At 42.1% G+C, this 12,500-nt stretch overlaps 2 protein-coding genes across 2 annotated transcripts in view; both read left to right on the top strand.

Annotated features, from left to right (window-relative positions):
• Positions 1-12,500, top strand: part of LOC310779430 (NLR family CARD domain-containing protein 3-like) — a 65,818-nt gene that overhangs the window by 49,771 nt on the left and 3,547 nt on the right. The window lies entirely within an intron of this gene.
• LOC310780218 (putative nuclease HARBI1) lies at positions 4,985-6,010 on the top strand (the record flags this gene model as incomplete). The annotated part of the gene is made up of 3 exons (XM_083640801.1): positions 4,985-5,197; positions 5,538-5,664; positions 5,774-6,010. The coding sequence occupies exons 1-3, from the start codon at positions 4,986-4,988 to the stop codon at positions 6,008-6,010; spliced, it is 576 nt and encodes a 191-aa protein (XP_083496927.1). The 5' UTR covers position 4,985.

Below are 12,500 nucleotides of genomic sequence, written 5' to 3'. Positions count from 1 at the left end.
AGAGGAAGCTTCACCGGTAGGACATAGCACGTGGGAGGTTCACGCTATTCCAACCAGTTCCCCTCCCTCTGAACAGGCGCCCTTAACGATCAGAGGAGGAACCACATAAGCAACCAGGATGTTGCATGTTTTTGTGAAGGGGGTTCCTATATGAAGGAGACCCCCGGGAGGCACGGGGAGAACATGCAAACTCCACACAGAAAGGCCATTTTGCCGACCCCACCCGGGCGGTGGGCACTCGAGGACATGCGGACGGGCACGCATTCCTTCAGTGTTCACATCGGTCCAGGTGGGAATCGAACCCACGACCTTTGAGCTGTGAGGCGATAGTGCTTACCACTGCACCACCGTACCTCCCGACATAGAGTCATTCTGACAGTTGGAACAGAAACGTCAAAGTCTTACCTTTCAGAAAAGGTCAGGCAGTTGTCTGTAACCCTAGCGGTTCAGCCACAGTAAGCATTTGAGTTTGGGTATGTCGTTTTCACCATTTTCTTCAGAAATAGGTGGCTTTAGAAGAGGTTTAATGGTGCTTTATAAAACACCCTCCACAGGTTTACAGTCATCCTGCACATTCAGCCTCTCTCTCTCTCCACACTGTCTGTTCTCCCACTCAGCAGGTTTTTGTTTAGAGCTTACACAGTATTTATACATTGCCTTCCCATTTAGCAGCATCAGAGAGAGAGAGAGAGAGAGAGAGAGCGAGAGAGAGAGAGAGAGAGAGAGAGAGAGAGAGAGTGAGCGAGAGAGAGAGAGAGAGAAAGAGAGAGAGAGAGAGAGCGAGAGAGAGACAGAGAAAACAATGCAGCGCGTGCCTGCAGGAAGTGAGAGAGAGAGAGAGAATTAATGAGTAACAAAATGTCTCGTTTTTGCTTATTGCTTATATTATATCAATATTTTATTCTATTCTATCTTATTCTATTATATTTTATCCCTTTTTCTTTGTTTTGTTTTTCACTCTCTTCTGAAGATTTCAAAATAACAACGGTTATTTACAGATTTTTTACATTGCCAAACGGGCCTTCAGAGAGAGAGAGAGAGAAAGAGAGAGAGAGAGAGAGAGAGAGAGAAGAGAGAGAGAGAGAGAGAGAGAGAGAAGAGAGAGAGAGAGAGAGAAAGAGAGAAAGAGAGAGAGAGAGAGCCTATAACTTAGCCTGTAAATTTCATGTACATTCAATGTAAACTCTTATCTAACTCTGACTGTAAATTCATGTAAATCCACTGCCTATTTAACGTATAGATTTAACTCAGTCTGTAAATCCAACGTAAATTCATATTTATCATCCACAGATGATAATTGAACCGTGTAAGATGTTAGGGTTAGAGAACCCTAACCAGTTAGAGAACCCTAACCCTGTTCTCTAACTAGGGTTAGAGAACCCTAACCCTAACCCTAACCGTGTGATGATAATTGAACCGTAAACTTCACCACTCATGTACATATTGTATATATTTCCTACTTGATTTGATTGCAGTTGCAACTTTGCGATTGTCTTAGTTATCTTCCTACTTCTTATCTCTGTATATTGATGTAACCGCTACGCTGCATACAGACACTAAGACAAATTCCTTGTATGTAACTTGCATATGTGGCAATAAAAGTGATTCTGATTCTGATTCTGAGAGAGAGAGAGAGAGAGAGAGAGAGCGAGAGAGAGAGAGAGAGAGAGAGAGAGAGAAAGGCAATGCAGCGCGTGCCTGCAGGAACGAGAGAGAGAGAGATTGATTTTGATTTTTAAGCACCTTTATTTTCCATAAATAAAGGACATTTTTAGCATAACATACCTGACTAGATGATGAATCAATGCAACATATTGACACATAGACAGCATGTAAATGCTCACAGAAACACAGGGTTAAAACAGAGCTGCCCGTCAACAAACAAACACAAAGCATCAGTGAAGCACCAACGAGACAAAAAAACAGCAACATCATTCATGAGTGAATAAAACCTAAAGTCCACTGTGATTCCAGCTCGTACCAAAGCCTTAAACAATGGCAGCAACTCCCCACCTGAAACATTTTCTAATTGATTTTTCCGGCTTTTGTAAATTGACAATTTGGCCTGTCCCACTACAAAGTTCAACAGCTCCCACTTCATTGCATTTGCCCTTTTATAACCAGCACCAAAAATAAAAGCAGTTTCACTCCAACTCCACCACATTTGACAAACACGTATTCTACAATTCCAAACGGTAGCCTACTTCAAGTCTTTTACACTCCAAAAAACAGTGAAAAACAGACTCTGGTTCTTGACAAAAAGGACAGTTGTTAGACATGTTGGATTGAACTTGGAGACAAAACTATTGACTGCCACTGCTCCCTTCAATATTCACCACTGCAGGTCACGTGACCTGACCTCTTGTTGGCACCGTAACACGGGCGTTACGTTTCTGATTTTTTGCTGTTCATCTGTCATTAACGTGATGAATTAGGTGGTAAATTCTGAAGAATGCTGTTCATGCTACATACCAAATTAATCGTCTGAATCTTGCGCATCGAACCATGTCTTCCTTTTTGGGATCAGATCAACACAGCGGAAGTTATTAACCTTGCTTGCAAGATGGATAACCTCGCGATATCAAAAGAGATTCTCTAAACGTAATGTGAAGCTAAACCGGATGGTAAGGCCTGTGGCTATGTCTCCATTGGGTTTCTAGCCATAAATACAACAACCACAGGTAACTGTTTACACTCTAAAAGTTTTTTTTATTCTAGGTGAGAATCAACCACTGTGTTTGAGCTGGTGTTACTCAGGGTCAGTAAGACATAGGCTCTGTCTGTAACGCAAGGAAACTGAATATCACCTGATACCTGAATAGGTACCTGGTTAATTAGGTAGCTAATTTTAATAATAGGTGACTGAAAAATAACTAGTTTCAGACAGCCTAACGGTTTAAGGTAGCAGTTTTATCCTTGTCCTGTAGAGGGCAGTGATACGCCTAGTAACGTCTACACTGCCGGAAACTTGAATGAAAAAGAAGAAGAAGACGGGTTCACTGGTTCCTGAAGAACAGCGTTGACTTGAAAAGACTTGGCGGGTTCCAGACTGTCACACACACTTACCATGGAAGAAGAGGAGATACTTTTTATTTTTATTTGTATTATTATTCATTTTTATTTCAATGACCAGGCGGAGGAAGAGGCCGAAGAGGACAGAGTGAGGATGATACGTTTGAGGCGTTGGGCAGCACTTGCATCTACAGACCGAAACGAGGTAGGCCTAGCATTAGCATGACGCTAACGTGTTAGCGTTAGTTAGCGAAGTTGCTAGCTAACTTTATAAGGAAATTTAAAGAAAAAATATGATTGCCAATACTTGACCAACATGTCACCTTTTGTAACGGTTAAATGTGTAGGCTACATTTTGTTGACAAGCACAAGTGCGGTGTGGACGTGTTTCACTCATTTTCATTCATTCGTTTGTGTGGCTTACTGATTCACGCTAGTTGGTATCAGATGCTGGAATGCTCTGGTGTGGTGAAGTTAGTACCGGTATGCTATTGACTTGTGCCCAGGGTATAGGCCATTGCACCAACACATATTTAGCGGGTAAAATGTCTCAAAGACGAACTAGGATGCTATCTATAGGTGAACCACATCCCACACCATTCCCACATGACTGATAGCGACCAAGATAGTTTACATGATTCAATTCAATTCAGATCAATCACAGTTTAATAAATTATAACACAGATTGGTAAATTGAGGTATTAGGATTTAATACAATTGAAGACAGATGGGTACAGTAATTGATTAAACATTTAACATTGAGATGGTTAAATGTTCACCACTGTATACTTTGGTTAATATGTCACTCTTTATAGAATAAGATAATACCATAAATAGACATTTAAAATCACATGGCCCATTTTTATCATAGGAAATAAATAAATGTGTATGCATATGGCAAATAAATTATTGGTTGACATAAACGGCTTAAACTTTCAACAGATTTCATCAGTTTTAAAATGTACACCTCCCCCAACAGGAGATCTTGACCACCTACTGCCGGCTTAACATGCACGTGCCCCTTCTGCGCATATACTTTGACGGGGAGGACACACGTCCAGACTTCCGGCTCCACCGAGGCTCCATCCAGGGTTCGTACAAAGTGTTGAAAGATTGGGAAATATTTTATTTTAGTTCTTGAATTTTATTCGTATAAAGCTGTATGAATCCTGTCCATCACAGCCCTCCTCCAAACAATGGACCCTCAGCGGCACCATGGCTGGGGACCAGAGCTGGAAGTGCTGGTCTTCCTCTTTTGGCTGGCAGCTGGTGCATCCTACAGGTAAGGATGGGGTAGTAAATTTTTACTGATATTAATTACATTTTCGGGCATACTGAACACTAAGACAAATTCCTCGTATGTAATCTTGCATATTGTGGCAAATAAATTCAATTCAATGGCTTAAAGATCTGTGAGTCTTTATCGATACCACTATCAATACTTTTCTATTATCTGGTGGAAAGACGAGTCGATAATACATTCGTAACATATTGCTTTTATCGCGTGACAGTCTCAATCTCCATCTGTACCTATAGGGTGACATCCAGGGCTTTTGACATCCCGCGCTCCACAGTCCACCTGCTGGTCCACCGGATGGCGGGGGAACTCCTCAGCGTTGCCCCTCAGGTGATCCGTCTGCCACAGACGGAGGAGGAGCACAGGGCAGTCGGCGATGGCTTCGCTCGCCTGGCCAGGCACCCAGTGTTCAGGAATGCCCGTGGGGCGATTGACGGCTGTCATGTTAGGATCAAGGCTCCTGGAGAAGAGGACGCGCAATGCTACAGGCAAGGCTTAAAGGAACACTCCGCCCATTTTCAACCAGCTTTGTATCATTAGAACATCAGTATTATATCAGAAAACTGTAAACTGCTTTGAAGTCGTTCATTTAGTTTGATATAATAATAATAATAATAATAATAATAATAATATTTTCTTGTGTTTCTTGCTTTAACCCCTGTACAGGAACAGAAAGATGTTTTGTTCCATCCAGCTGCAGGCGGTGTGTGACAGCAGGGGGCGGTTCATGGACCTCTATGTGGGATCACCGGGGTCGGTCCATGATGCAAGGGTGCTGCGGCGAAGTCCCATCTACCGCTCTGCCTACCCTCCCCCTGGCACTTTCCTCCTCGGGGACAGTGGCTACCCCTGTTTGGAGCGACCACTGGCCCTTATAACTCCTTTCAGGTACACGATATCGGCAATCATATCGATATCAGCCGATGTTTTTTTTTTTACAAATCAGTATCGGTCAGAGGTTAATATCTGTTATCGTAAAAAACTTTTCACATTGAGAGGAAATAATGCAGGAAATCTATGATTTATGGGCTTTTCCAAAATGTTTTTCAAATAAAGACATGCATTACTTTTTCAAAATCAGTGTTTACATGTTTTTTCAGTACCGGTATATACCAAATTTGATTATCATGGAAATGTGTTTTTATATAGATCGTAAATATCGGCTATAACAGCAATGTTAATATCGGTATCAGCCAAAATGTTCATATCGGTGCATCCCTACTTTCAGGAGACCTGTCAGAGGTGTAGAGAGGGAGCGCTTCAACACCCACCATGCCAGGGCTCGCAGCATCATCGAGCGAGCCTTTGGAATGATGAAGACCCGGTGGAGAGCCATCTTCCTGCAGGCCCTGGAGGTAATTTTCTTTTTCATTGCTGACAAACTGTGAGAATGACAGCAGCAAGTGAGCAAATTCAAAGAAAATACTACATTATCCTTGAATTAATCTTTGCTTTCACTCTAAGGTACACTCCACCTTTGTTCCTGATGTCATCATGGCATGCGCCACGCTGCACAACATCTGCCTGGGAGTGGGTGACGTCATGGAGGAGGAAGATGTGCCAGACCCTGCTGAAGATGATGACGAGGGCGAGGCACAAGTCGCCGGAGAGATGAACGGGAACGGCCTGCGTGACCGTCTGTCAGCACAAGTTAGCGCTCTCCAGGGTGTGGTCGGTGGACATGGCTACGCACGGCACTGAGAACCCATTTTCAGTTGAGGGTTTTTTGTTTTGTGTACCCCTTGAGCTGTTTTGCCATGCGAGTAGTACCCCCTCACTTGTTTGTGTTGCTAATTCTCCTAAATTTGTTGTTACTATTATGTGTCTTTTCAACTGTGCTTTATCACAAAAAATGTTACCACAATCTGAGCAGCTGACGTGTTTCTTCCTAAGAACTTCACTGTTTTTCTGTGAGTCTAAACCTGAATAAGGTTCACTAGTTTCCATCCATTCTTCATCACTGTGTTCAGTCTCCGGTTCAGAAGAGTCTGAAGTCTTGTCATCACGAGTTGGTTGTAAATTACTAGCTGGATCTAAGATCCTGGCTGGTTCTGATACTCCACAGTCCTCTCCATCAGCTTATGTTTTCATCTGTTCAGTTGAGCTGCTGGCTAGAGGCTCTGCCTCTCTGTTCTCCTCAGTTTGGATACAAACCACAGGTGACCTTGTATTATTGTAAATAGTAATTCTTATTAAATTTGTTGTAAATAGTTTGTAAATGGGTTGTATAATAAACATGATTTAATCAGTTGCAATATTTGAGTTTCAGTTTGCTGTAATATTTGAAATTGAGCAATTTGCTGGTTTAACAAAACGTGTTTATTTTCCAAAACATGGTAGAAAACAATACAGTTAGGTCCTTGTCTAACTTATTTCAACAGTATTTTCTTTCATTTTAAACAGACTAAGTTTGTCATATCTGAAATTTTTCAACTGCTAAGCTATTGAACTACTACAAAAACAAGGCTTGGGTGAAAAATCACACATTTGTAGATACAGAACTGGGTTGATTCAACCTAAGTAAAAGGTCAAAAGACCAACATGAAATCATCTTAAACGAGACCTTCAGAGAGGAAAAAAAAAGGTTGAATGATTTTGCACATGATCTCACAAATATCTGAAAACTAAACTGTTTCACAGGCATTCATTTGACAGTTATTGAGAGTTGATTTTGAGTTAAGTTGAGTGATGTCATTAATGACAACACTGCCTCCACAACTTAACACAGATCAGCTCTCAATAACTGTCTAAATAAATGCATGCAGAATTGGTTACAGTTGTCAGATATGTGTGAGATCATGTGCAAGATCAATCTGCATTGTTTATGAAACAAAATGCAAATGAGAACTTCACTGAAAAACCATGCTGATTTATTTTGCACAAGATCTCACAAATATCTGAAAACTAAACCGTTTCACAGGCATTCATTTGACAGTTATTGACAGTTGATTTTGAGTTAAGTTGAGTGATGTCATTAATGACAACACTGCCTCCACAACTTAACACAGATCAACTCTCAATAACTGTCTAAATAAATGCATGCAGAATTGGTTACAGTTGTCAGATATGTGTGAGATCAATCTGCATTGTTTATGAAACAAAATGCAAATGAGAACTTCACTGAAAAACCATGCTGATTTATTTTGCACATGATCTCACAAATGTCTGAAAACTCTAAACAATTTTGCAGGCATTCATTTAGTTTGACAGATTTTAAAGTTAATTTGAGTTCAAGTGAGTGATGTCATTTGTCCATGAATGACTTCACTGCCTCCACAAATGAACACAGACCAACTCTCAATAAATGTCAACCTAAATGAATGCCTGCAAAACTGTTTGCAGTTTTCAGATGTCTGAGATCATGTGCAAAATAAATCAGCATTGTTCTCCTTTAAACTAGGAGCAGAGAAAGTGGCAGCAAGCAAGCTCAAAGTCAACATAGAATCAAAAGTGGAAAAAGGAGCTTACTGGTTACTTTTTAGGGAGAATATTTAATCCAGAAGTGTTGGTACACAGGTAACCTCAGGTTTACATACAATGTACAACTTCAAATACAATAAGAGACACGGGCAGGAAAACGCAACACGTTTCAACCTCACTGGGTCTTCATCAGGCTGAAGGCTGACGAAGACCCAGTGAGGTTGAAACGCGTTGCGTTTTTCCTGCCCGTGTCTCTTATTGTATTTGAAGTTGTACATTGTATGTAAACCTGAGGTTACCTGTGTACCAACACTTCTGGATTAAATATTCTCCTTTAAACTAAAAATAAGTTAGAAAGAAAATGCTCAACGCCTATCCATAAATCTCTCTAGGATAGAGAAGAGTCTATCGGATCGCTCTGCCTCATCCCTCCTCCTCTGCGCCTGCCTCTCTCGTTCACGCTCCATCTCCTCCTCAATCAGATCGGCGAGGCGACGCCGCTTCCTCTGTGCTGGGGCCGGGGCCATTTCTTGTGGTCTTTCTGGCTCTCCTGCCTCTCTCTCTCCACCTCCTGACCCTCCAGCCTCCGCCTCCTCCTCCTGTGCTCCATCGCCTTTCTCCTGTCCAGCTGCTGGCTTTGGCACACCCTCCAATGGCAACGTGGCCCGGACCACCGCAGGCGTAATCGAATGCTTCTTCCCCAGGGCCTGGTCCATCAGGGTGTACCAAGGCCAGGTGGCCGGTGTGGCTTCACCACGGTCCGTACCACTACCGGTTGGTGGATCCTTCAGTTTCTAGACAACAGTGCATAAAGTAAACAAAAGACACTTGCGTTGCAGTACTGACATAGGGTGGCCTGTGGCTAATGCTCTATACCAGAGGTTCTCAAATGTTTTTCAGCCAAGGACCCCTTACAAGATAGAAAATATACCGGGGACCCCCTCATTCTGATTTGTGATTTTGGGCTAAGCTTTATTGTTTCCACGGTAACGTGCTCGACTTTTAAATTGATAGGTTTGTTAGATTAGAATGTAATCATTTGAACCATTTTAGATTTAAAGCATAACATATTTCCGTTGAACTATGAAGCTTTTGCAACAACAAAAACGTTTTTATTTTTATTTTCCTGAAAACTTTTTCGCGGACCCCCTTGCAAAGTGCCACGGACCCCTGGGGGTCCCCGGACCCCCATTTGAGAACAACTGCTCTATACAATGAATACCTTGTAATGGGTCTTCAGGTTGTCCCATTTCTTGTGGGCAGTTTTCCAATCAACTTTACCCTCCAGCCCAATCTCAGCAAGTACTTGTCTGCAAAACACACACATACACAAAACACAAACAGAATATCACATAAATGTAGTAAAACCAATGATTTAACTTACAACGTGGGTGTTGCTAGTGTGCTATACACTCAGGTCTACTATGGCAAGGAGAAATGGCATATGTTGACAAGTAACCCTAGTTTCAGGAGAAATGGGCATAACGTTACTGGCTATTCTGTCCTTCCTAAAGCTTCACCCAGAGCATAATAATCGGTGGTGTTCACTGTTGTACAGTACAACAGTACTAGGTGTGTAACTTACTTCCATCCATCGCAGGCCGAATTCCTGCCCCCCGTGAAAACTTGGCTGTGCTGCATCCTGGACTTGATCAGCTTAGCTGTATCTTGTTTTGTCCCTATAAAATAAATCAGTTGCCAGTGTCAACAGCAAACGGACGGTCGCTGCCACTAGCTAAAAATCCAAAACATGACTGCATACTGGTAGCTAACGTTAACAACACGTGCATAACGTTACCTAAATGATTTCTTCCTATCGATATAACGTTACAGGAAACGTTACATATTCACCAACAAACGAGTACCTAAGTTATGACAGCTAATCATTTAATAAAGCACGGTTAAAAAGTTAAACTCAACTTACACTTGAAGGTGAACGCACCGTCGTCTGCCATGCTGCTATTCGGCTTGCTTGCGTAGTTACGTTAACGTTACTGTAGTCCTGGCTGGCTGCTGCGCAACCTGGTTAGGAACCTTGCTAGGCTGTCCAGATCGCAGTCAAGTAGGACGTTTCCTACTGACCCGCAAAAGTGACTTTTCAGACACCCTAATAACAAACTGTCGCAGTAAAATGAAGTAATGGTTGACGTTATTGACCATGCTAAAATAAAAATCCAAAGAAAGTGATGATGTTCGTTATTTAGCCAATAGTTGTTTAGCTTTTTTCTGATGCGGTAGGTTTTCTGGGCGCCGCCATTAACGGAAATTCCGGGGGAAGAGCGTCATTCTTCTTCGTCGATTGGAAGGGTCGCAATGCATCATGGTATACCCTAACCCACCAAAGGTACCACTGATGGTTCCTTACGAATTGGGCCAAAATAGGTACCTGGAAAGGTTGCAAATTCAGTCACCTTTTGTATAAAACTGGTTTCAGACAGCCTAAAACATAAAAATGACAACTTCCTACCTAGAATTGCCACCTTAATTCCTCGTTTCCTTGCGTTACAGACAGAGCCATTGAGTCATTCTTTTTTTTTTCTTTTTTTTTTCCCCGATTTTTTTATCCCATTTTATCCCCCGTTTTAGTGCTCATTTGAATTACTCAATCCTGGTTGCTACTCCATCCTCTGCCGATCTGGGGAGAGCCGAGACTGATTCCATGCTTCCTCCGAGACATGGGCAGTCAAAGTCAGCCGCTTCTTTTCACCTGCCAGAGGAAGCTTCACCGGTAGGACATAGCACGTGGGAGGTTCACGCTATTCCAACCAGTTCCCCTCCCTCTGAACAGGCACCCTTAACGATCAGAGGAGGAACCACATAAGCAACCAGGATGTTGCATGTTTTTGTGAAGGGGGTTCCTATATGAAGGAGACCCCCGGGAGGCACGGGGAGAACATGCAAACTCCACACAGAAAGGCCATTTTGCCGACCCCACCCGGGCGGTGGGCACTCGAGGACATGCGGACGGGCACGCATTCCTTCAGTGTTCACATCGGTCCAGGTGGGAATCGAACCCACGACCTTTGAGCTGTGAGGCGATAGTGCTTACCACTGCACCACCGTACCTCCCGACATAGAGTCATTCTGACAGTTGGAACATAAACGTCAAAGTCTTACCTTTCAGAAAAGGTCAGGCAGTTGTCTGTAACCCTAGCGGTTCAGCCACAGTAAGCATTTGAGTTTGGGTATGTCGTTTTCACCATTTTCTTCAGAAATAGGTGGCTTTAGAAGAGGTTTAATGGTGCTTTATAAAACACCCTCCACATGTTTACAGTCATCCTGCACATTCAGTCTCTCTCTCTCTCCACACTGTCTGTTCTCCCACTCAGCAGGTTTTTGTTTAGAGCTTACACAGTATTTATACATTGCCTTCCCATTTAGCAGCATCAGAGAGAGAGAGAGAGAGAGAGAGAGAGAGCGAGAGAGAGAGAGAGAGAGAGAGAGTGAGCGAGAGAGAGAGAGAGAGAGAGAGAGAAAGAGAGAGAGAGAGAGCGAGAGAGAGACAGAGAAAACAATGCAGCGCGTGCCTGCAGGAAGTGAGAGAGAGAGAGAGAGAGAATTAATGAGTAACAAAATGTCTCGTTTTTGCTTATTGCTTATATTATATCAATATTTTATTCTATTCTATCTTATTCTATTATATTTTATCCCTTTTTCTTTGTTTTGTTTTTCACTCTCTTCTGAAGATTTCAAAATAACAACGGTTATTTACAGATTTTTTACATTGCCAAACGGGCCTTCAGAGAGAGAGAGAGAGAAAGAGAGAGAGAGAGAGAAGAGAGAGAGAAAGAGAGAGAGAGAGAGAGAGAGAAAGAGAGAGAGAGAGAGAGAGAGAGAGAGAAAGAGAGAGAGAGAGAGCCTATAACTTAGCCTGTAAATTTCATGTACATTCAATGTAAACTCTTATCTAACTCTGACTGTAAATTCATGTAAATCCACTGCCTATTTAACGTATAGATTTAACTCAGTCTGTAAATCCAACGTAAATTCATATTTATCATCCACAGATGATAATTGAACCGTGTAAGATGTTAGGGTTAGAGAACCCTAACCAGTTAGAGAACCCTAACCCTGTTCTCTAACTAGGGTTAGAGAACCCTAACCCTAACCCTAACCGTGTGATGATAATTGAACCGTAAACTTCACCACTCATGTACATATTGTATATATTTCCTACTTGATTTGATTGCAGTTGCAACTTTGCGATTGTCTTAGTTATCTTCCTACTTCTTATCTCTGTATATTGATGTAACCGCTACGCTGCATACAGACACTAAGACAAATTCCTTGTATGTAACTTGCATATGTGGCAATAAAAGTGATTCTGATTCTGATTCTGAGAGAGAGAGAGAGAGAGAGAGAGAGAGAGAGCGAGAGAGAGAGAGAGAGAGAGAGAGAGAAAGGCAATGCAGCGCGTGCCTGCAGGAACGAGAGAGAGAGAGATTGATTTTGATTTTTAAGCACCTTTATTTTCCATAAATAAAGGACATTTTTAGCATAACATACCTGACTAGATCATGAATCAATGCAACATATTGACACATAGACAGCATGTAAATCCTCACAGAAACACAGGGTTAAAACAGAGCTGCCCGTCAACAAACAAACACAAAGCATCAGTGAAGCACCAACGAGACAAAAAAACAGCAACATCATTCATGAGTGAATAAAACCTAAAGTCCACTGTGATTCCAGCTCGTACCAAAGCCTTAAACAATGGCAGCAACTCCCCACCTGAAACATTTTCTAATTGATTTTTCCGGCTTTTGTA

Source organism: Poromitra crassiceps, assembly GCF_964638095.1.
Source record: "Poromitra crassiceps genome assembly, chromosome: 7".
NCBI lineage: Eukaryota > Metazoa > Chordata > Actinopteri > Beryciformes > Melamphaidae > Poromitra > Poromitra crassiceps.
Note: the sequence above shows the minus strand (reverse complement) of the source record. Positions and strands in the feature narration are given on the sequence as shown.